The following is a 25727-nucleotide window of genomic DNA, read 5'->3' as shown; positions in this document are numbered from 1 at the left end:
CGTGTGAAAATAAGAGGGGCAGTTATTAGAGGTGAAAATGGACAATCATCAGAGATGAAAAAAGCACTTATTAGGAGGGGAAGGTCACTTGTCAAAGGACAACGAGTATCTCTCAGATTTGTATAGGGGCAAGTATTGAAGCTGAAGGGGGCTCTTACCTGAAGTGAAAAGGAGTAACTTCAGAGATGAAAAGGGGCATGCAGTTGAGAAGGTGGAAGAGGCTCTTTTTCTTGTTAGGAATTAGGAAAAGAGACACTTATTAGAAAGGAAAAGGGGCACCTGTGAAAATATAAGGTCGATTATCCGACTTAAAAAGGGAGTAGTTATTAAAAGGAGTATGGGGCACTTCTTACAAAGAAAAAGGAGCACTTGTCAAAGTAAAAGAAGCACCTGTCCGATTTTAACAGGGCAATTATTAGAGTACCTGAAAAGGGGCACTTACTAAAGATTAAAAAGGGAACTTGAGAATGGGAAATGGACACTTATTGCAAAGGAAAATACGAACTTGTCGAAGGAAAAGGGGCATGTGTCAAAAGAGGGGGGGGGGGGGATTTATCAGAGGTGAAAAGGGAAGGGGCACTTTTACAAATTAATAGGGTCACTTATCGAAATAAATGGGGCACTTTTCCTATGTAGGACAGGGGCACTTTTGGGGTACTTGAAAAAAATGGGGGCACTGTGCCCTACTGGATGGCAGTATATGCAGGGCCGTAGCCAGAGTTTGATGTTTGGGGGGGGGGCACGTACATGTAATCGATCGACGTCCTAGGGAGGGGTCTAAAAAAAATGGGGGGGGGCACGTGCCCCCCCCCCCCCCTGGCTACGTGCCTGAGTATATGATCTTTCAAATGAAAGGAGGCAATGTTCGGATTAATCCAAATGGAATGTAGTATGTAGTACGACCGACTTCTACTCGATCGGCGAGTCACAAGACTGGAAGGTCCTAAATATTTCGCGATATTTAAGTACAAGTAAATTTGAACACAACACAAGATTCAGAGCAATTGGTTCCGAGAAGATATTGAACACAATAATTATTGGTATTTTTTTTTGCTCTAGCTTGCAGTTGATTATGAGAGCGGAAATCAGCGCAGCGAACGTGAACATACATACACATACACGACAACCACCACGTATCGACAAACATGTTCAGTACTTTGTCATTATCAGATCACGTACCTACATAATTATAGACCAGTTTTGGGAACGCCCCCACATCTAAAAGCTATTTTTTTTTGCCTTCCTTGAAAGATAATACTGATTTAGAACTTCCCTAAAAAAAAAAAAGGGAGGGGGAGGGGGGGGGGGCTTGACCACGTCTTTAAGTGGGAAAATAACGACTATTAATTGTTGAATCGACTTAAGTGCTACCAAGTCAGTAAGTAGGCCTAATAGTCTGAATTCCAGACCATTGTACCAAATGGTTGTACGTTTTGTACTGCGCAAAGATTCAATCAGTTTAATTTTGGCCATTACAAGAAGTGGGTTATTGATGTAGACAAAATGCTCATGTACCCTTTACAGCTCTTTTTATGTATGTTATTACCAAAGAAGGAACACAAAAAGCCAGTCAGTCACTCAATAGTGTCTGACAGTGAAGTCTAGCAAGTAAATAGGTTTCCTTGTATAATTTGAATATTAGGACACTGCTAACTTTTAAAATTATAGGACATACAAAAGTCATGACATATTCATAATTCCTGCAAAGTTCTACAGAATTTGATGTTGGCTGCAAAAGGGACATCAGGGGCAGATCTAGCTTTTTGCTAAGGGGGGGGGGGGGGTTGACCCAGTGGCGGATCCAGGATTTTCCAAAAATCGCGCCGTTTTACTGTTTTACTTTTTTTTCCTTCTTTTTTACTTTCTTCTTTTCCTCCCTTTTTCCCACTTGGCCGCCCAAGGAGGGGGGGGGGGGGGGGGGTTTAAACCGCCGAACCCCCCTCCCCTAGATTCGACATTAGACATAGTATCTTTAAGGTTTAAAATTCAGTCTATACTCTTTGCACGCGGTTTTATTGTATTAGTTGTGAAATTCTACGGAAGCGTTAAAGTGCCATTCTACTTGACGACATGACGAGATATTTCATCTTGTCAAGTCGACTTAATATCCATATCATGTCGACATGTAAAGATATTTAACCTACCATGTCGACTTATCAACTTTTATTAGTCGACATGGCGAAATAAATTATCTTGCCAAGTCGACTTCACAAAAAGTTCATGTCGTCATGGCGACATAAGTAATCTTACCAAGTCGACTTCTAAAAAAAAAAAAGTCGTCATGGCGACATATATTATCTTACCAAGTCGACTACCCAAAAAGTAATGTCGACATGGCGAAATAAATTATCTTGCCAAGTCGACTTCACAAAAACTTCATGTCGTCATGGCGACATGTATTATCTTGCCAAGTCGACTTCACAAAAAAGTTCATCTCGTAATAGCGACATAAATTATCTCACCAAGTCGACTTCCCAAAAAGTATATGTCGTCATGGCGAGGTATGTAGGGTGACGACTATTTCATGCAGCGCGCGTATATGGCAAGCCCTTTGTGTAAAAACCAGATAAACTCTGTTTTTCTCAGATAAACTCAGTTCATCAATGATAAACTCAGTTTATCAACAGATAAACAGAGTTTATCAATGATAAACTCAGTTTATCAACTGATAAACTGAGTTTTTCTGATAAACTCAGTTTATCAACTGATAAACTCTGTTTATCTGATAAACTCTGTTTATCTGTTGATAAACTGAGTTTATCATTGATAAACACAGTTTTTCTGATAAACTGAGTTTCTCTGAGAAACATGCCTGAATGCGACGCTAAAGTCAGCTGCTATCTTCGCATCGCAAATATCTATTTCAGAAAAGGAAAAGATGCTCTGCAGCACCAGGAATACAAGAGCTGCCAAGGGTACGTTATATGTGTTAAAGGTACCATTGGTACCATTTGCTCAGTGGCCAAAATAAAACAAAAGGTTAAATTCCAACGGCATTTGGAAGACAACACTAACTTAGAACTTCCCTCAAAACGAAAGGGCTTGAAAATCGCTTTTAGTGGGAAAATAACGACCATTAGTTGTCGAATCGACTAAGTGATTGCAATCACCTAAGTAATAGTCTTATTTTCGGACCCTTTTACCGAATGGTCGTACGTTCTGTGCTGCACAGAGATTCAATCAGTTTAATTTTGGCCATTACAAGTAGTGAGTTATTGATGTAGACAAAAGCTCATGTACCTGTTACAGCTCTTTTTATGTTTGTTTTTACCAAAGAAAAAAGTTGTCAGTCAGTCACTCAATAGTGTCTGAGAGTGAAGTCTAGAAGGTAAACGGGTTTCCTTGCATAATTTGAATACTAGGACACTGCTTATGTTTACATTTCTCACATACATGACATATTCATAATTCCTGCAAAGTTCTACAGTATTTGATGTTGGCTGCAAAAGGGCCCTGGTCTACAAATAGCACACAATATTGCTACAGAAATTGCTTCAGGTTTACTTTTTGAAAGGCTCCTCAGACTTCCAGCGTATAAAGGAAAGTTTTGCTTTGCACTCATTTATTATTTGTTAATATTGTATCTCTAGATACATGGATGAATGTAGTACTACTCTGAATGAAGCAAAGCAAAGATGTACAGGTGCGGATTCAAGCTTCAAAGTAAATGTCACTGACCTGGAGAAAGACGTCCAGTACCAAAAAGATGTCGTCTAGAAATGTTTATCAAAGGCCAAAAAAACACTGTTTTTCTCAGATAAACTCAGTTCATCAATGATAAACTCAGTTTATCAACAGATAAACAGAGTTTATCAATGATAAACTCAGTCTATCAACTGATAAACTCTGTTTATCTGTTGATAAACTGAGTTTCTCTGAGAAAAACAGAGTTTATCTGGTTTTTACACAAAGGGCTTGCCATATACGCGCGCTGCATGAAATAGTCGTCACACTTCATATCTCGCCATGACGACATATACTTTTTGGGAAGTCGACTTGGTGAGATAATTTATGTCGCTATTACGAGATGAACTTTTTTGTGAAGTCGACTTGGCAAGATAATACATGTCGCCATGACGACATGAAGTTTTTGTGAAGTCGACTTGGCAAGATAATTTATTTCGCCATGTCGACATTACTTTTTGGGTAGTCGACTTGGTAAGATAATATATGTCGCCATGACGACATGTATTTTTTAGAAGTCGACATGGTAAGATAACTTATGTCGCCATGACGACATGAACTTTTTGTGAAGTCGACTTGGCAAGATAATTTATTTCGCCATGTCGACTAATAAAAGTTGATAAGTCGACATGGTAGGTTGAATATCTTTACATGTCGACATGATATGGATATTAAGTCGACTTGACAAGATGAAATATCTCGTCATGTCGTCAAGTAGAATGGCACTTTAACGCTTCCGTAAAATTCCATATACGCTTGCGTGTAAATTAAAAAAATACGCCGCCCGTTCTGCTCGTTTGAGAAGTTTGACCAATAAGCGTTCTCATCCAAAGCGCGCGACGACACACCTTCTGTGAAGTACCGCATTAAACCATCTGCGATCAAAAGGTTTCGTACGCTCTCCCCAAACAGACGTCATGCATTCTCTCTACGGTTTATCCCCTAGCGCTCCAGCCTACATCAACAAGGCTTTCGTTCTGGTGATCGTCGCCGCGTCTCTTGTTGTAAACTCCTCCGGTGTTCTGTTGCCGTCGGATCTCGGTGACGGCACGACGCCCAACTTGAAAGCAATCTTTCTCGGTCGTTGTTATGATTGCGAATATTGCTCTGAAGAACAGGCAGGGTGAGTGCATTATATTCCAATCGATGGAACTTTCAATTTTGAATATAACGATTATACTAAAGCTACCGAACTGGTATGTTTTTTGTAAAATTTCATTTTACATATTGATTGATTAAAAAATTGGCTGATTGATTGATTGATTGCTTGATTGCTTGCTTGATTGATTGATTGGTAGGTTACTTGATTCATTGATTGGATTGAGTGTAAGGTGGTTGATTGCATTGACTGACCGATTAACTGATTGACTGATTATATTCGCCAAGTATATAATGTACATGTAAATCTCGAAAAAAAAATGTCAGAAGTATCCATTGTCGTATACTTTTGGATGACCCTAGCCTCTTGTCGATGGCCCTGGCGTTGTTGGAGTTTCTCTGGCTCGCTTCGCTCGCCAGAGAAACCGGCGCCTTTTCTCTGGCATGCTTCGCTCGCCAGAATTTACGGACTCCAACAGCGCCAGGGCCATCGACAAGAGGCTAAGATGACCCCTGATAGCTAGTAAATAGATTATTTCCAATAGGGTCCAAATCTTAATTTCATCTAGTCATTTTTATTACTGCATCCTTAAGCTTCGTTACACATGGTGTAAAAATCAATGTTTTCTTTCTTGTGTTCATGTCTAATCAATAGATTATTCACTCTTTTTTTTTGGACGATATATTCTTTATTTAATAGTTGAGGTAAAAAATACTAAGTTCACTGACACGTTTCAATGAGAAAATAAGGAATCGTTACAGTTACTAACGTATCACGGTTACTTTGCATTCGACCACTGCTCTTCATCGTATATATAAATGATTTAGTAAAATGTATAAAAACCTTTAAGTTCAGTTGTATGCTGATGATACTGTTTTATATTTCTCACATCCTTCTATAGATAGAATTGAATTATCTTTGAACTCAGACCTAGAAAATATGTATTACTGGATGTGCCAAAACAAATTAAGTGTCAACTGTCAAAAAACAGTTTGTATGCTCATTGGAAGCAACCACTTGATATCTAAAAAGAATGTCCTCCGAGTTTCATTGAATGACATCTCCATAGATCAAGTTCATCATGTCAAGTACCTTGGCGTCTTAGTTGATGAAAAGTTAAACTGGAATTTACATATAGACAATATGTTGAAGAAAATTGGTCAAAGGGTAGGCTTTCTAGGAAGACTAAGGCGATTCCTAAGTGAATCGGTACTGAAATTAATATATAGCTCACTGATCCTTCCGTATTTTGATGATGGTGATGTTATTTACAGTGCAGCTTTCAGGCAATATACAGATCGCCTTCAACAATTGCAAAATAGGGCAGGCCGTATTATACTTCAAATAAAACCCGAATCTTATGTCTCTGTTTTGGAAATGCATAACGCTCTTAATTGGAAACTCTTGGACAAAAGAAGAAATCATCATTCCCTTGTTCTTATGTATAAAATTATGAATAATCTAACCCCCGAGTATTTAAGAAATGAATTTGAGTTGAGAACCCATTCCTACCCTTCCCGAATTGGAGCTCAAATAAAATTACCCAAACCGAGAACAAATTACCTCAAAAGATCATTCAAGTATAGAAACGCAAAGGCCTACTGAGAACTGATCATCCACGCTGGCACCAATAACATCTCTGAGGGTGCTGGTGAAGTTTGCCACCAAATCACAGACCTCGGCAAGTCTGTTGCTGCCGAGGGGTTTAACGTCTCAGTCTCTACGATCATCCATCGTAGAGGGGAGAGTGAAGCGGACAAGAAGCGGGTTGATGAGATCAACTATCTGATGGAGTTGGCAGCCAGCGAGAACAGATGGGGCCTCATCATCAACAATGATATCAGCGAGCAGCATCTCGGGCGTGATGGCGTTCACCTCAACAGAGCCGGTCAACGAATCTTGGCAGGCAACCTGAAACGCCTCATCAACAGTGCTGACCAACCGACAACACGAGGCCATGGCTGGACTCAACGGTCGTCCGATCAAGTTACAGGCAGTGAACCTGGAGCAAGGCGGCATCAAGCCATCTACCGAGAAAACCAGAGTCTTCATTCTGATGAGGAGAAAAGCAGCCCCGTAAAGTCCTACGCCGAATCTGTTTCTGGGAGATCTTTGGATTTCAGTGCAGTCAAACAGAGGTCACGACTGAAACCAGCCTTCAGACCATCCAAGGTGGACATGAAAGACTGGGCGAAATATCTTCAATTTGTAAGAAGGGTATTGAATTAAGTGAAAGTTTGACAAAATCTAGTGATGATCCGAAAATTATAGTTGACGGTCGAAAATATAAGTTCCCTTGTGGGAACTGTGATAAGCCAGTCAAATGTAATCAACACGGCCTTCTGTGTTCTTATTGTAAAAAATGGTTTCACACTAATTGTCAAGCTATCAGTTTTTCAGAGTACCGCAGGTTATATTATGAATGCCCTGATGAGAAGTGGAATTGTTTAACATGTTGTCTGCCATCTTTTTGTGACTCATTATTTAACGACGATTGTTTAGAGAAAGAAAGCCAAAACGAGTATAGACTAAAAGAAAACTATTTTAAGATAACGCGCGTTACACCTGAAAAGCAAGCGATAGCAAGAGTAATTCAGCCAAACCTCAGAGATGAAAACACTTCTCTTTATCAAGAATTTGAAGAAAAGTTTAAAGTTAAAGGTCTTCATTTTTTACACCTTAATGTGAGGTCTATTCTAAACAAGATATCGGAACTTAGAATTCTTTTTAAAAGAAAAAGGCTGTCTATTATTGCTTTCACTGAAACATGGTTAAACAATTCCATAAATGATGAAGAAATTGAAATAGACGGATATAAAATCACACGCCATGATCGATCCTCTGGCTCTGGAGGTGGTGTATGTTTCTATATCAGAAATGATATTGCATTTAATATTATGGATGCTATAAGTACTGGAGATACGGAATCCCTGTGGATAAATTTGCTTATACCAAGATCAAAACCAATTGTTGTTGGTGTTCTGTATCGACCTCCGAAAAACAATTTGTTTATCGAGAAATTGTCCAATATTCTTGATACATTAAAGAAGGATGACGAAATAATTCTTTTAGGAGACATGAATATTTGTCTTCTTCGCAAATCGCCACTGGCTAAAAAATATATTGACTTGTTGAGTCTTCATGGGTTTAGTCAACTCATTAAAGAGGCAACACGCGTTACACCTACATGTTCTTCTCTATTGGATCATGTTGGTTGTACCAAAGAAAATAAAATAAGTCAAAGTGGTGTCATTGATCTAGGTATTAGCGACCATTATTTTACTTTCTGTACACGGAAAAATGTTAGACTGGCTATAGGTCATCACAGGACTAATGATATCAGATCCATGAAAAAATATACAGAAGAGTCTTTCAATCTTCAACTATCTGTTGTTGATTGGTCACGAATAACTGACTGTACAGATGTAAATGAGGCATGGTCAATATTTCAACATGTTTTTATCTCAAATTTGAATATGATAGCGCCACTGAAACGGATAAGAATAAAACAAAGATCAGAAACTTGGGTGACTAAAGATATTCTTTCCCTAATTCAAGAGAGAAATATAGTATACAAAAAATGGAGGAAAAGAGCAAAAGATGAGAAGCTCTATAAAAGATACAGAGTATTAAGAAATATGGTCCAAAGAGAGGTGAAAAAGGCTAAACTCGATTACTTACAAAACAAGATAGAAGAAAATAAACAAGATTCGAAAAAACTTTGGCAGAATCTAAAAAGCTTAGGATTGAAAAATAAGAAGCGAAAAGAACAAGAATCTGTCATTAAAATTGATGGGGAATTATGTCATGATAAGATGGCCATCGCTGATGAATTCAATTCTCATTTCACAAATGTGGCTGCCAAATTAGTAGACAAACTCCCCCCTTCCAAAGACTTTTTCAGCGCAGACAATGATTGTATTCGTGACTTTTACGAAAGAAAAGGTGTACGTGAAAACAGCTTCGAGTTATTACCAATCAGTGAACAATTTGTTTTCAAAGAGTTACGTAAGTTGAATGTATCAAAAAGTACTGGGTTAGACTTGATTCCAGCTAAATTTCTAAAAGATGGTGCGAAGGTTTTATTTAAGCCTCTAAGTTACTTAATGAACCTATGTATCTTGACGAGTACTTTTCCAGAAGATATGAAAATAGCAAAAGTGACTCCACTTTATAAAAAGAAAGATAAAACTGATGTTAGCAACTATAGACCTATTAGTGTTTTAAGCGTAGCATCAAAGATTCTAGAAAAATCGGTCTGTGTTCAAATTGAAAGATACTTCAAAGAAAATGATATAATTTATGAATTTCAATCTGGTTTTCGACATGATTATTCGACTGAAACATGTCTAATTCATTTGACTGATTATTTGAGGAGAGAAACTTCCCAAGGACGCTTTGTTGGTATGGTGCTCCTTGATCTGCAAAAAGCTTTTGATACAGTTAATCATTGCGTCTTATTGAAGAAGTTACAACTAATGGGTTTTGATAAGGCAAGTTTAGATTGGTTCAGATCCTACTTATCTAATCGGCACCAAGTAGTGGCCATTCATGATATTCGTTCCAAACTAATGCCTATAACATGCGGTGTTCCTCAGGGAAGTATTTTAGGCCCAATTCTATTTTCAAGTTATATAAATGATATGTGTATTTGTATAAAAGACTTCAAACTATTATTATACGCAGATGACAGCGTACTACTCTATTCAAATCCTGATCCTAAATATATTGAGGAAAAGCTCAGTGAACAGCTGTCTACGTGTGTCGATTGGATGACTGATAATAAGCTTTCTTTACACTTGGGAAAAACAGAAAGCATTTTATTTTGTTCTAAAAGTAGTTCTAAAAAGTCATTTGAATTCAAAGTGACACACAATAATCAAGCAATCAAGAGAAAAGAGTCTGTGAAGTATTTAGGCATTGAGTTGGCTAGCGCAATTTCATTTTCATCTTTAGTAGAATCAGTTGTAAAAAAAGCAAATTCTCGTCTGAAATTTTTGTACAGATATCAAAGTTGTATGGATTTAAAAGCAAGACGTACACTCTGTTTTGCTCTTATTCAATGTTTATTTGACTATGCTAACCCTGCATGGTACAGTAACATAAACAAGTCAGATCAAAAGAAGTTGAAGATTATACAGAACAAAATGGTGAGATTTATCAACTGTTCTGGTCCAAGAACTCATGTTGGCTATAGCGAACTTTCTAAAGCTGGTTTTCTTGAAGTCGACCAAAGATCAAAACAACTCGCATTGCATCACGTGCATAAAATATATCATACTAGGGCGAATCATTATATTCGATCCAACTTCGATCTTGTTACTGACGTACATGATTATAATACAAGAAATAGACGATTCAACTTTAACTTACCAGAAAGAGTAGGTAGTATTGGAAATTCGTTTTATTACAATGCCATAAAACATTGGAATTCCCTTCCCAATGGTGTAAAAGAAATAGGAAACTATGATCATTTTAAGAGGAAATTAAAGGAATACCTAATACTTGACAGTCAGAGAAGAGAAGTGAATGACATGTTATATGATTGAAATTGTTATTCTTCTGTCGGTTCATACTTTTTCATGTTGTATATACTTATGTTTTCGTACGTTATAGAAATTCTACAAATTCATCATTATTTTCCTCTTCTTCCTTCTCCTCTTTTTCTTCTTCTCCTTCTTCTTTTTCTTCTTGTACTTAATATCATTTCTATCATCAGTTTAATGTTGTTATTATTATCTTTAATAAGTAGTTCTTTTAATTTTCTTATCTGTCTGTAAATATTACTATTTTAATTTATTAATTGTATACATGTCTGTAAGGGACCCCACTGGAAATAAGCTCTCGAGCTTTCGTGGGTTATCCTGTTCAAGCTGACTTATTTTTGATCTGTTATTATTGTATATTGTTGTATATTGGAAGCTTGTCGAATAAAAATCAATCAATCAATCTACAACACACTTCCTCCTCATATCAAATCGTCCCCTAGTGTTAATACACTGTCGCTCATAAAGTTGGAATATTTTTTGTTTTACCCCAATTTATGGAATTATTTAAAAAATGATTTAAAAATAATAGATCTAGATAATAGTATACATTCTCAGATTTTATTGAATAATAATTAGCCAATGTGTGTTTTGCGTGACTGCTAAAGCATGTGAATGCTACTATGCTTATCAACCAGGGGACCTACACCCTTAAATCATAAATGACAGTAATGAGGATTAATGCCCCACAAAAGGGCAATAGCACATCGACACGGTTTTGATCCTGGGGCCTCACAGTTACGAGGCCATTAACGGAGCTATATGGAGATAAATTAATAACGATTAAAAAAAACTTGCTGTAGTTCGGGGCCAATCATAATCATATGGGGGGGGGGGTCGCCGGGGATAGAGGGGAAATTGCTCCTCAGTAATGTTATTGAATTATTAACTTTTTACCCCATGGGGCATGAAACTACGATGCCGCCCCCTACCCCCCCCCCCCCCCTGACGATGCGATGGACCAAAGCACGTGATAGGTCGAAGACATTCCAGGAGAAGGACAATTTACATGAACAACACAATCATTTATTAAGGAATGCAAAGTTCCAAAAATACCGAAATACAAAATACACAAGACAAAGAAGATGAAAATAAACAAGATCAAGGATTATAGCAAATCATGACGAAATAAGGGAGTTTACAGATATCACATGGTACAAATGACCCCAAATATCCACAGATCTTTCACACATGAAGAAGTTCCACTTTGAGCATCTTAGAATAATAACTGCCAAAGTCCTAGATGTGCTTCATGAATACCTTTTGTTTGACCTCTTGAAAAGAATACTTCCACCTGCGTATCATAGAATGTACCGTTGGAGCATAAATGAATAATGTTACATAACTTTCATGAGCGCATATCCTGTATTCATCTATGTTTTACCATTTTGGTACAAATGACCTTCATCTGCCCATGCGCAGATTGTATCTGTGAACTGGCTTGTATAGATAGGACAGAAAGGTTTTTTTTAAAGAAAAAAAGAATGGCAACGAAAAGGAGAGAAGCAAAACAAATAAATCATGGAGAATAAAAAGATTTAAATTACGTCGCTCATAATCTTCTGAGCCCTAAAACTATAAGTTAACAAGAGGCCCACGAGATTTCGATCTCCCTGGCCGTCAGTTTCATGAACCCTCAGAAAAGGTGACCGAAGGGAAAATATTGTCGGTCTCGTGGGATATAAATATCCAAATTCAAAATTGTTCGAGTTTTTGAGACACCTTCAGCTGGAGTTTTTTTTACAAAGATCCTCGTAACAGCCTGTCAGAGGACTATATAAGGGACTTTTAGATTTGCACGACGACGGATCGTGGACTGCCACGTGTGACATCCTTTTAAAGGGACTTGGTAACATTGTTCAGATGAGAGATAGTGGTTCTAAGGTAGTGAGTTCAATGCTAGATGTACAATTAAAGATAACCTGAAAATTCGAGTGAAAACGGACCATTATTCATGGTACAAATTGGGAAAAACTGATCTGATCGATTCCTTAAAGGTAATACAAAGTTTTGGGAAATTTTGAAAATTGGGTGGATAGTGATTCTTTACAATTTTGATATGGATGCCCCTGTGGATGTAATATAAGCACTCTTTGTGGCCAAGGTCTCTTTGTGGCCAAGCCTTGAACCATAATGCATGGCCCTACAGAGGAATTTTTCCTGTTAGGGGCCTGGGGGAAATGCAATGAATTTTTGACAATTTATTGCATTTTCTTCGTTTTGGGGGGTTTGTGGGGGCGGCCGCGTACCCTAGCAACCACTGCGTACAGTCATGATTCAGGGGCTTAGCAATAGCCTCGTTACTGTGAGGCCCCAGGATAAAAATCGTGTTGATCAGCTATATTAGTGCCCTTTTGTGAGGCATTAATCCTCATTACTGTCAATTATGACTTAAGGACGTAGGTTCCCTAGCTGATTAGCATAGTAGCATACATATGATTTAGCAGTCACGCAAAACAAACACTCGTAAATAAATATTCAATAAAATCTGAGAATGTATGCCATTATCTAGATCTATTAGAAATAAATAAATTTTTAAAATCCTTCCCTAAACTGGGGTAAAAATAATTATTCCACCATTATCGTCCCTATTTTCACGAATACAATTTGCGTGCAGATTTTCCTCACTACCGTCACTTCGTGAAAACAGGAACGTTATGACCAACAGTGTATATTATTACAATTTAATTACATTTTAGGTGAATGGAATTCGTCACAAAGCAATAAAATGGCTCTACATTCCATTCTAGACATTTAAGTGTTGACAGATTTTGTATAGCCTGTTTTATGTCTTCTTTTCATGGAAAAACGGTTTGGAAAATTCAAAAATGGTTGGGAGAATTTACTGTTAATCACTGTTAGAGGGTGTCATACATCGGCTTCTTCAAAGGAAACCATAGATATCTTCGTGGTTTGAGAATTTTTTTGTTTGAGATTTTTTGCATGTCAAAGGGTTAGTACATTAGAAGGAATATTATAGTAAGTAACATTTTATACAAAAATTAAGCAATTTTTTCATCAACCTTCAACAATGTTACCAAGTCACTAAGGCAATGTGACGTCCTTTTAAGGCACTGGCAGTGCCCGGCAGTTCCTTAAAAAGACGTAACATTGCCTTAAAAGGATGTCACACGTGGTAGTCTCGTCGTGCAAATCTAAAAGTCCCTATTAGAGGAACCTGTCTATAAAGACCACCTTGTGCTTCATTTGAGTGAACTTAATGAGCAGGTTGAGATTCGCATTTTAAGCAATGTCTTTCAAATTTAATGTTCTATATTCCCGCACAGGTTGTACAACTGTTCGGGTCTGTGGGACGCCTTTAGTTCGAGTTTTTCCTACCAGGAGCCTTGTAACAGCGTGCCAGAGGACTTCGATGACTTTGTCAGCATGGCCTTCGTCCCTCTCGCCGATAACCAGGTTCGTCCTCCACATGTCATAGTTACCATGGTATCAGCATGTCCTTTACCCATACCCCAACCTCGCCTATCCATCTCTCTCTCTCTTTCACTTCTTTGCTACCCCTACCCCATCTCTCTCTCTCTCTCTCTCTCTCTCTCTCTCCCTCCTCTCTTTCTTTCTCTCTCTCTCTCTCTCTCTTTCTCTTTCTCTCTCTCTCTCTCTCTCTCCCTCTCTCTCTCTCTCTCTCTCTCTCGCTCTATCTACCTCCGTGCCCCTCTCTAGTACAGCTCTTTTTCTTTTTCTTTACCTTTCTTTTCATTTCTCTTTCCCATTTCGATGAGGTGTACCTGACTCCCCCGGAACAACGTCGTCTATGATAATGATTCAAATAAATGCAAAAGAAAAGAAAGACGAAGAGAACAAAAAACGGGAACAATATTGTATCAACTATGAATTTCAAACGAAATAAAAGTAGCCGGCAATATTAATCCGTCTCTGACCAAAGATAACAACAGACATTTTGAAGAAGAAAAAAAAGAAATTTATCATTCTCATGATTTGTATTCTATTTGTTTCAGACACTATTCTATTCAGGAATGTATAGCATTGCAATGGCCATCGGCAGGCAGTCCTCCGATTTCACCAACATCGAACTCACGATGCTTGGTGGGCTTGTGGACGGGATGACCTTCTGCGGCATGGTCGACGCTCCGGGGATAAATTACGACGCTTGTCCGACGTTCGACAGTTGTGAAAACGATGTAGATGCATTGTGGAAAGAGTCGTCACAATATGTAAGCATAATAAAAATGACTCTATTGCGCACGTTAAATTTGTGCATCCCAAGGGATGTGCAGGGTGCCTACAAAGAAACATTACTATACCCTAATATAACCAAGCTGACCCTACCGGGTAACCATTTTCTACACCTTGGTGAAGAGTGGCAAACTTTTGTTTCAGCAAAGGACGTTGTGCTGCAGCTGGGGCTAGCTCGAGCTGCATAATTATCACAGTTATGATCCACATTACTATGTTGATCCACTAGAACACGACAACATTTTTATCACTATATCCTCTTTATTTTTGAAGATCTTACAAAATAATAAGCATTCTTTGAGCCTGGTATTGCTAAAACAATTAAGATATATTTCACAACTTATCCTACATGCAACTGAGTGATTCACAGCGCAACTAGATGCGTATCCGGGATTATCAGGGGCATGGGCGTATACAGTGCGTCCCCCCAAAAAAACTATACACTTTTGAAATGGCTGCCAAATAAAAAAATATATAGTTCAGAGGGAAAAGTTTTATATGTACGGAAAGCTCATAAACGTAACTTTCATATGACACCAAAAAGTCTGAAAATAATTCATGCTTGGGTGAGCACCGCTCACTTTTGTAAAGGGTATGACAATTAGGTTGCGCAGGAAATTAGCCTTCCAATTTGTGAGAGGCAATTCCTTTGGAGCTTACAAAATTGAGGGTGATATGATACATTCATGATGTTTGTTTGTTTGAAACATGGAAATTACAACATGAACCATCACCTACCCTGACTCCAATAAACACACCACTGAATCTACCAGGGAAAGTTACGATCCGGGTAGTACAATACAAAATGCAATTCCCGTTCACTCATGCATAAAAGTGTGGCTTAATAAACCATGAAATTCACTCAGCAAATCATGAATGTATCATATCACCCTCAATTTTGTAAGCTCCAAAGGATTTACCTCTCAAAAATTGGAAGGCTAATTCCCCTGCGCAACCTAATTTTCATACCCTTTACAAAAGTGAGCAGTGCTCACCCAAGCATGAATTATTTTCGGACCTTTTGGTGTCATATGAAAGTTACGTTTATGAGCTTTCCGTACAATTATAAAACTTTTCCCTCAGAATCATATATCTTTTTATTTGGCAGCCATTTCAAAAGTGCATAGTTTTTTTGGGGACGCACTGTATAGGAGGTGGTTTCGGGAGTGAAGTCTGCAGCTCCCGTGAATTTGTAATTTAAAAAATCTCACTTTAATTTTGATTACATCCCAACTTGATTTTATGTTTCAGTTTGCTGGCCAAGCGAGTGGTGAGGTCACTGTTATACTGGATGGGAGCAGAGCAGACGGGGCGTATCGACCAAAAAGGTAAAGATGGTGAATAGCGACAAGGTCAAAAGGTCACATCCAATCAAGTCACAAATTAGATCTAAATGCCCGCCCCCCCCCCCCCCACTCAGTGTTATTTAGGGTACGCATATGCTTGTTCCCTCTTTTTGAAAACACCCCCTATCTGAGGACTGCCAACGTTTCCGAACCCCCCTTTCGCGGGCTTTTCACGGGCTTTTCCTGCCTTGGAGACCCCCCTAAATCATGACAAATGCTCAATGTACCCCCCTAAATTCGGAATAATTTCTCAGGAGTCCAAAGAGATGAGAGAAAATAAGAAAAAACACCCCCTTTTTAAAGAAATCTCCGGGTGAAAACTTAATACACCCCTCTTTATTTTACAATTCTCGGGCCGGACTTTGTCGCGCGAAGAGTACCCCTTTACCGGACATTTTGGTAACACGCATGGGGTCCGTCCGTTCTCGGAGTGGGGGTGTGGGGGGGGGGGGGGCGGTTCTAAATGAGCTAGTTTCGGATCTGGCGAAATATTCGTTTTTTACATTCTCTCTGAGAATAATGTTCAAAGCATATTTCCTGATCATTTTCCTATTAGACCTACGGAGTTTCTTTATATAAAACGTGATGCCTAATTTAAACCTTTTTATAGAACGCTTATGTATAACGGTGACATAGCAAATTAGAAACATCTTATCCATGCTTTTAATTCATGATGTTCAAGAAAGAAATATTAACTATTTTAACATGACTCTCTTTTGTTTATTATCATGATTATTTAAGTATTAGTTTCTTACTTTGGAAAAAGACCAGCAAAAAAAAGTATAATAAATCAAATAACCTTATTTTTCAGCTTCTTTCGGCCCCAGGAGGTGGCCAATCTTGACCCAGCTAAAGTGACGTCACTGACGGCTTACGTTGTCCATAGCCTTAACGGAGACGTGACGTAAGGATACATAGGTCACATGACTTATTTTTAGACTTCACTGTTGCTCATAACTGATTTAGATGATTTTCTTTTGTTGCTTCTTCTCACCTCTTTTCATGTAATGATTATGTTGTGTATCAACCTTATTCAAGCTGAGCTGTTTGGAAGAACTCCATTTAGGAGTAGGGTGTTACATAAACCCCACCTTTTTAGTGGAATTAATAGTAGTCAAAATAGGCTGAAGCAAATTTTGGATAACGACTTGTCCTCATTTTCTGAATTTTATTTGTTGTTTTGAACCACTTATACATTTCATTGTTTTTAATCCTGTATATGCCATTGTTTTACAAATTTTCATGGTCTAATTTTGAATGTTGGATATGCCTGATTTAAAATATATTTTGTAAAAAAAAAAACCGATATCCTGGACTATTATTCTCCATTTTCATGCGATTCCGGAACGCCTAATTTACATCAATTTGGTGTTAAAAGATGAATGAACCTTGCAAAAAAGTAATGAAAACTTCAGAGCGGGATTTTTGTTTATTGCGAAATAATCCGGAAATTTCCAGGGGGTGTATGATCCCGAAGTATTTTAACTCTCACTTAATACAAAACGAGGTGATGGCTACAGGGAGCAGACATGGTCTGGTTTTGTGATATAAAATCCACTTAATCTTGCACTTTTAACTGCAGATCGTGTATTTTATTTACCTGATTTTGCTTCTTGAACATATCTTCAAGCTTTTGATATGATTATTTTGTTCTTTGATACCTTCTGGAGGTAGAATATTGTGATAGTTTTACAGCCATTTTCTGCCAAGGAATTTGAACACACACCTGTAGTCCCATATGGAGGATCCTGAGTTTGCTTATTTTGCCCAGCCTTCTTCATACCTACACTACAGGCATCAATAACTGTAATGTATATTTTCTGACTGAATTATGCTTATATTATTCTTATGATATAGAAGCAATTACTCACTGGGATTTAAATCATTTACCAGATGATTTAGCTAACCGTCTACTACTACTAATAGCTAACCTACATAAAATGGGTGTAGCTGAGTGAGTGAGACTGCTGAGCTTTTCTGACTTCCCTTTGTTTGTTCTGAATACGTATTGAATATTGAATACTGTCCTGCCAAATTTAATCACCGGTATTCATCACCGTTCGACTTGCAAACGCCATCATGAAGAATTACTTCTTACCACCCTCTTCTTCTAGATCACATCCACTCCTTCTAGCAATACTCTCAATAGTGTGTGCCCTTAAACTATTGAAGAGTGGAAACCTGTACACGCAGATTGCAGACCATAGATCAGCTTCTTTACCCTTCTTCGATCTACACGCAACGCTTTGTGAACCAAGATCACTACACCAGCCTACTAGAAGGCGTACTTACACTGCAGATATTGATAACTGCAAACTGTTACTTTTTATATCATCCTGTAATAAGTGGAATCGAAATACAAAGCTTTGTCCACTTGACTTCAGGTCGACTTCTTTGAGCCATCTAACCATCCTACTTCTCCTCAGCGGACAAGTTGAAACCAACCCTGGTCCATCAACTAGTGCTCCTGAGACATTTCCATGTGCCATCTGTGGGGATGAAGTGAGAGACAACGACCCTGCTCTCTTATGCGATCACTGCGACTGCTGGTGCCACATCTCATGTGTCGGTATCTCCCCAGACTCCTATGATATCTTGACGAAGAAGTCCAGGAGCTTCGCTTGGGTGTGCTGCCAGTGTTCCTCTACCAACATAGGGTCAAGCAGCTCGCTGCAAGGTCTTAACCTCTCACAGACCAATCGTTTCTCACCCCTTCACCACGACTCCAGTAATGAAGAAATCCTTCCCTCCATCAACCCTTTAACCTCTACGCCTACATCGAGCCCTGGGGGACGTCGTCAACCACGTTTTCACCCTCCATCAAGAAATCGCAAAAAGGCATTTAAAGTGATGGTTGTAAACTGCAATGGTCTTAAGGGGAATGCTAAAAAATCAAGCTTCCATGCAGCTATTGCTCACCACACTCCTGATTTTGTTTTTGGTTGTGAATCAAAACTGGATGACAGCTTATCATCATACTCAATCTTCCCAAGCAATTACTCAATCTACCGTAAGGACAGAAACATCCATGGAGGTGGTGTTTTCATAGCAATCATCGACACGCTAATATTGTCACTGAATGTCCAGAGTTTGACTCAGACTGTGAGATACAGTGGTGCAACGTGCAACTTGCAAATGCCAAGCCACTGTATATTGGTAGCTACTACTGCCCCCCCCCCCCAACAACAGACAACAAGGTCTTGAAGGCTTGCACCAGTCATTGTCCAAGATTATGACAAGGCACCGGCGCAGCCACCCTAACATCTTGATAGCCGGCGACTTTAATCACCCAGACATCAACTGGGATGACCAGTCGACTACAAATCCAGCCACTTCTACTTGTCACCAGAAGCTGTTGGATATCCTTTTGCACAACTCCTTGTCTCAAACAGTCAGGGAAGTCACCCGACCTTCATCCAACAACATCCTGGATCTAGTTGTGACGTCAAATCCCGCCCTGGTTGAGAATGTGTGCGTAAAGTCTGGGATATCAGACCACAACATCGTCACTTTTACCCTTGCTGCAAATCCAAAGATCTCTGTCAAGCCCCTGAGGAAGATCTACCAGTTCCACAAAGCTGACGAACAGCAACTGAGAGATGCAGCAGCCGAATTTGCGACGGAATTCCTCCAATCAGATCCAGAAAGAAGATCAGTGGAGACAAACTGGTCCATCATTGTCAACTTCTTGAACAGGTGTTTGTCTGAGCTTATTCCTTCCAAAATGAGCAAAGGAAGGAAACATCTTCCTTGGATTACTCCTCCTTTGAAACGCCAGATGAGGAAGAGAGATAGCCTATTCAAGAAGGCACACAGCCAGTCTTGCTCCACAGCTTGGACAGCCTACCGACAATTCAGGAACCAAGTTGCCAAGAATGTGCACAGAGCACGTTGTGAGTACGTCAACAACATCATCGGGGCAAGCCTTAAGGACAACCCAAAGTCTTTCTGGTCTTACATCAAGACATGTCGTTCTGAAAACATTGGTATTCCTACCTTGCGTACTCCATCTAAACTATGCGCCTCAGCATTAGACAAGGCAGAGACACTGAACGACTACTTCCAGTCTGTCTTTACTCCTCACCAGCTCCAACCTCTTGTACAGAAAGGACCTTCTCCTTTTCCAACTATTGGTCACCTGCATGTTCACAGGACTGGTGTCGAGAAACGCCTCCAACAACTGGACCCTTCAAAGGCCAGCGGACCTGATGAACTTCCACCCAAGCTCCTAAAGTTGGTAGCTCGCGAGATTGCTTCTCCACTGTCCTTCCTGTTTCAACAAAGCTACAACAGTGGCATCGTTCCAGCCCAATGGAAACAAGCACTGGTTACCCCTATTCACAAGTCGGGAGAAAAGTGTGACCCCTCCAACTACAGACCGATCTCACTTACCTGCGTTTGCTGCAAAGTCATGGAACATATCATCCTGAGCCATGTGTCGAAGCATGTTGCAGTGAATAATATCCTCACTGATGCACAGCATGGCTTCCGACGAGGGTTGTCAACAACCACTCAATTGACAACAGCCGTCCACGACTGGTCCTCCATCCTACAGCAGCGTAGCCAAGCTGATATAATCTTCTTGGACTTCAAGAAGGCATTTGATCGAGTACCACACCTTCTCCTGTCAACCAAACTTCAGTACTATGGAATAAGTGGTGACTCACTCCAGTGGATAATGTCTCTCCTCACTGATAGACAACAGGCAGTCGTAGTTGATGGATCCAAATCAACATGGAGGGATGTAACATCTGGAGTCCCCCAGGGATCCGTCATCGGCCCTACCCTCTTCCTGTTGTATATCAACGATATCCAAGACAACATCCAGTCCACAATGCGTCTCTTCGCAGATGACAGCACCGTCTATCGTGAGATTCGATGCCCTGAGGACCATCAAATCCTAAAGGACGATCTCCAACAGCTGTCCAGGTGGTCTTCAAACTGGATGATGGACTTCAACGTGAAAAAGTGCGCTATCCTCACCATCACACGGAAGCGTACTCCCAGCATCCGAGAATACCACCTGTCAAATGGACTGATTCCGAGAGTGAAAGAGTACAAGTACCTTGGAGTAATGGTTGCTGCTGATCTCCGTTGGAACAAGCACTGCCAAACCATCCGGCATAAAGCAAGCCGTACCCTAGGTCTTCTTCGCAGGACTCTCTCACCCTGTACCAGGGATGTAAAGTCCAGGGCCTACACAGCCTTAGTGCGCCCCCAATTGGAGTATGCCTCGGAGGCTTGGAACTCACACAGCGTCACAGTCACAAAAATGCTAGAGCAAGTACAAAGAACAGCGGCTCGCTTTGTGTACCGTGACTACAGATACACCACATCACCATCAGCTCTTGTGGCAGCTCTAGGGTGGGACACGCTTCACACACGTCGAATCCTCGACCAATGCACCCTTCTCTACAAGATCCATCACCGACTTGTCTCCATACCTGCACCAACTATTGTTATCCCTGCTACATACTTCGGAAGACATGACCACAACCTGAAGTATGTAATTCCTGTTGCAACTATCGACTCCTTCAAGTTCTCATACTACCCAAGAGCAATAAGGATCTGGAACCATCTGCCAGGCTCAGCAGTCAATGCAACAGGAATAACCAACTTCAAGGAGGCTGCTCTACCCTCCATCAGAATGATGCAGCCCCCCGTTGGTTCTCACATCATATAAGCTTACTAGCTTGGTTTTTACTTGCACTGGACTTAGCATATTTTACTGTAAATTGACAAGTGCTTTGTCCACACACCATTCCAGCAATTCATGTCACTCCTTGTAGTCACTTGCCTCACCTACCATCCCAGTATAGCTTCCTGAGTGAGCTGCCAAAGGGATTACCCAACCAAGTACCAAGTCTCTGTAGTCTTATTAAATTTCTTTTCTTCTCTATTCACAGAGAAAAGTGTGTGACAGGTTCATTGTTGCAATTACAAGAAGACGTAGCGACAAGGGAATTAAATTTGAATGCATTGACGATCCAAGGTAAGCTGGTTCTCTTCCTCTTTGTCTGTCTATGCAGCCCCCCTCTCTCCCGGCCCTCTCTCTCTCTATTTCTGTCCATCTCTCTCTATAATTTATATATCTTTTATTTTCTCCTTTTCTATCTTTCAATCTTACTTTCGAATGTAATCTTCTATTCATTTTTTATATATATATGTTTTCCCCTTACAAAGGTAAAACTTAAAAAACATGATAAACCTTGGATCACCCGTGGTATTTTAAAATCTTTTCAGAGAAAGCAAAAGTTATATTGTCGTTATATGAAGAAGGGTTACACTCGTACGCGAAAAAAACACGTTGAATATAAGAACATATTCACAAGTATCATTCGCCGAAGCAAAAAGATTTATTATGAAAACCTATTTAAAAAATTGAGAGGTGATATGAAAAAAACCTGGTCTCAAATAAACAATTTATTAGGTAAAAGAAACAAAACATTACCTTCTTACATGTATTACAATCAGGATAAGATACTTAGTAAAGCATCTATTGTTGAAGCATTTAATAATAGGTATTTTGTTAATATTGGAAAGATTACACAAGAAAAGATACCAACTTCTTCCTCTCACTTTCTGGATTATTTATCAAACCGTGTACCAAGTTCACTGTTCTTTAATCCGACTTCCAATACTGAAATAATCAATGTTCTCTCATCCATGAAAACATCTGCTGCACCAGGTTCGGACTCTATTGCTGCACGTGTCATTAAGGAATGCATTCATACAATTGTTGATCCACTTTGTTATATCTTCAATGAATCAATGTCACAAGGTATTGTCCCTGATAATCTCAAGACCGCTAAGGTAATACCAATATACAAAAAGGGTGACAAACATGACATTGTTAATTACAGACCAATTGCTCTATTACCTTTTTTTTCAAAAATGTTAGAAAGGATAATCTACGACAGCCTGTATAATTTTTTTGCACTAAACAATATTTTGATACCCCAACAATTTGGATTTCGAAAGAATTTTTCTACTGATCTTGGCGTACTGAACTTGGTTAATACTATATCACATGAAATAGATGTTGGTAATTATTTCCTTAGTGTATTTATGGACCTGTCAAAAGCATTTGACACCATTGATCACCACATCTTGTTAAAAAAATTAGAATTTTATGGAATTAGAGGGGTTCCACTTCAGTGGTTCGTCAGTTACTTGTTCTATAGAAATCAATATGTGGTGATCGATGGTGTCAAAATTTCAACAAATGGATGTATCCTGTGGAATTCCTCAGGGATCTGTGTTAGGGCCCCTCCTTTTTCTCGTCTACATAAATGATATAGTTAAATGTTCTTCAATTCTAAACTTCTCTTTGTTTGCTGATGATACCACTGTTTCATTATCACATAAAGAAATTGACAATCTTATATCATCAGCAAACAATGAACTAGACAAATTAAATAAATGGTATGCTTGCAATAATTGTTTTTAAATTTTGACAAAACTAGGTATATTATTTTTCGTGCGAGAGGAAGGAGGGTTCCGTCAAATCTGTCAAACCTCATTATTGGTGGAAATGTCATAGAAAAGGTCGATAATATGCAGTTTTTAGGTGTAATTTTGAATGAATATCTTTCTTGGAAGCCACATCTTAGCTCAATTTGTACAAAAATATCACGATCTATTGGTGTTCTTTCTAAATTAAGACTTTTTGTGCCCCAGTCTATTCTGACGACTCTTTACAATAGCATTATACTCCCTCATTTCAATTACTGTAATACTGTCTGGGGTCACACCTTTAAAACCCATTTAGATAAATTATGCATTTTACAAAAGAAAGCAATACGAATTATCTTTAATGCTCCCTTCAATAGTCATACAAAACCCTTATTTTCACAATCAAATATATTACCGTTAAAGGACCTGATAACCTTGAATTCTCTTGTGTTTATGTATAAACTTCAAAATCTTGCCTCCTCTCCTTAGCGATATCTTTGTTTTGAATTCCTCAATTCATTCTTACCGAACTCACCAAAGTAATTTAATACACTTACCTCAGGTTCGTTCTTCCGTCGCCGCAAATTCATTTATAATTTATTTTCCTAAGTTATGGAACAAACTCCCCAACAATATCAAAAACAGCTCGACTCTTTCCAGATTAAAAAAGCTAAGCAGGGAAATCTTACCTTCTTTATATGTTCGCTTTCATTTGTACTGCCCTCTTGTAGTCATGTAGATACAGTTTTTTGCTGCTGCTGCAGAAGTGTACTTCTCTTTTTTTTCTTGTTTATATTAATGTTCGATGTTGATATTTTTTGGTATAATTAATGTTTATCTTTTTATGTATTGGTGGCCCCTTTTTATAAGCTCTGCTTTCTCCGGGGTTACCAAACCATCATTGCGTTATTCTAATTCTTGATGTAACTTATTTTGATTGTATATATATTTTGATGGTTGAACAATAAATGAAATTGAAATTGAAATTGAATTGAATTGAAAATTGAATTGAATATATTTCTTTTTTTTATTCTACTCCATGAGTCAAATATCTCTATATCTTTTCTCGATCCTTTCCATTCTTCCTACCCCCCCCCCCCCCCCCCCACTCAGTGTTATTTAGGGAACGCGTATGCTCGTTCCCTCTTTTTGAAAGCACCCCCTATCTGAGGACTGCCAATATGTCCGAACTCCCCTTTCACGGGCTTTTCGCAGGTTTTTCCTGCCTTGGAGACCCCCCTAAATACGGAAAAATGCTCAATGTACCCCCCTAAATTCGGAATAATTTCTCAGGAGTCCAAAGAGAGAAAAAATGAAAAACACCCCATTTTTAAAGAAATCTCCGGGTGAAAAGTCAAATACAACCCTTTTTTTTACAATTCTCGGGCCGGACTTTGTCGCACGAAAAGTACCCCTTTACCGGACATTTTGGTAACACGCATGCGGTCATTCCGACCCCGGAGTGGGGGGGGGGGGGTTCCTACCCCTCTTCATCTTCACTTCTTCTTCGTATCTTCCCTTCGTCGTCTGCTTCATCTTTTTCTTCTTCTTCTTCTTCTTTTTCTTCTTCTTCTTCTTCTTCTTCTTCTTCTTCTTCTTCTTCTTCCCCTCCTCCTCCTCCCCCTCTTCCGTTTTTTTTTCGCCACCTGTTTTTCTTTCTTCTTATACAGTTTTTTTTTACTTTGTATTGTGCTCTCTCTTCTATGCCCTATCATTTTTTAATATTTTTTCTATTCCTTCTCTTGTTCTTCTCCTTTTTTCTTTTATCATTTATGAATATTATGATAAATCTTTTAAGATATCTATCATTCCTCTTTTTATAATACCTTATTTCCAAATTGTCAATTATTTTCAGCATCACTCGCCACGTTCAATGCATCCAGGATCCAGGACACGAAACATGTCGACCCTAAACAGATTCGGCCCCCGCGACTTTCGGCTCGCCAACGGTTCTAATCCTAGGGTGATCACACTGCCTGTGCACACAGTCTGCCCCATGCACACACAACAACACAACAGCAGTCAGTTGGTAGAAATAGCCATTTTCGTAAATTTATTTAAAAGAAACTGAACAATATTTTAATTTTTTTTTATTTCATATATCTTTCAAGCATACCTTTAACTACAATTCTGTGTAGTTTCATTGTTATAGGCATGTGGGAAATATGTTAAATTATTAATTTAATTTTTATCGTGGGAGATTCCGAAGCAAAAGACGAGAGAGAAAACATTCAGGAAGAGGCCCGAATACATAGAGACAAGCGCGTAGGCAGGGGGTAGGGGGGGGGTTTAAACCCCCCCTCAGTTTTTTTGTTATGTGTATGTTTTATGTATGTTTTTTTGGAACCCCCCCCCCCCCCCCCTTTTGAGATTTTTTTTTAT

The 25727-nt window shown here is 39.0% G+C and overlaps 1 protein-coding gene across 1 annotated transcript; it reads left to right on the top strand.

Moving 5' to 3' along the window:
• Nucleotides 1–4513: 4513 nt before the first annotated feature.
• Nucleotides 4514–25371, top strand: LOC592793 (ADP-ribosyl cyclase/cyclic ADP-ribose hydrolase 2). Its single transcript, XM_030982381.1, has 7 exons — nt 4514–4807; nt 13617–13746; nt 14307–14522; nt 15796–15872; nt 16702–16794; nt 21797–21882; nt 25201–25371. The coding sequence occupies exons 1-7, from the start codon at nt 4602–4604 to the stop codon at nt 25299–25301; spliced, it is 909 nt and encodes a 302-aa protein (XP_030838241.1). The 5' UTR covers nt 4514–4601; the 3' UTR covers nt 25302–25371.
• The last annotated feature ends 356 nt before the right edge of the window (nt 25372–25727 follow it).

This window comes from Strongylocentrotus purpuratus, unplaced genomic scaffold, assembly GCF_000002235.5.
Source record: "Strongylocentrotus purpuratus isolate Spur 01 unplaced genomic scaffold, Spur_5.0 spur5_scaffold_12, whole genome shotgun sequence".
Taxonomy (NCBI): Eukaryota; Metazoa; Echinodermata; class Echinoidea; order Camarodonta; family Strongylocentrotidae; genus Strongylocentrotus; species Strongylocentrotus purpuratus.
This window is presented reverse-complemented; position numbering and strand designations above follow the sequence as displayed.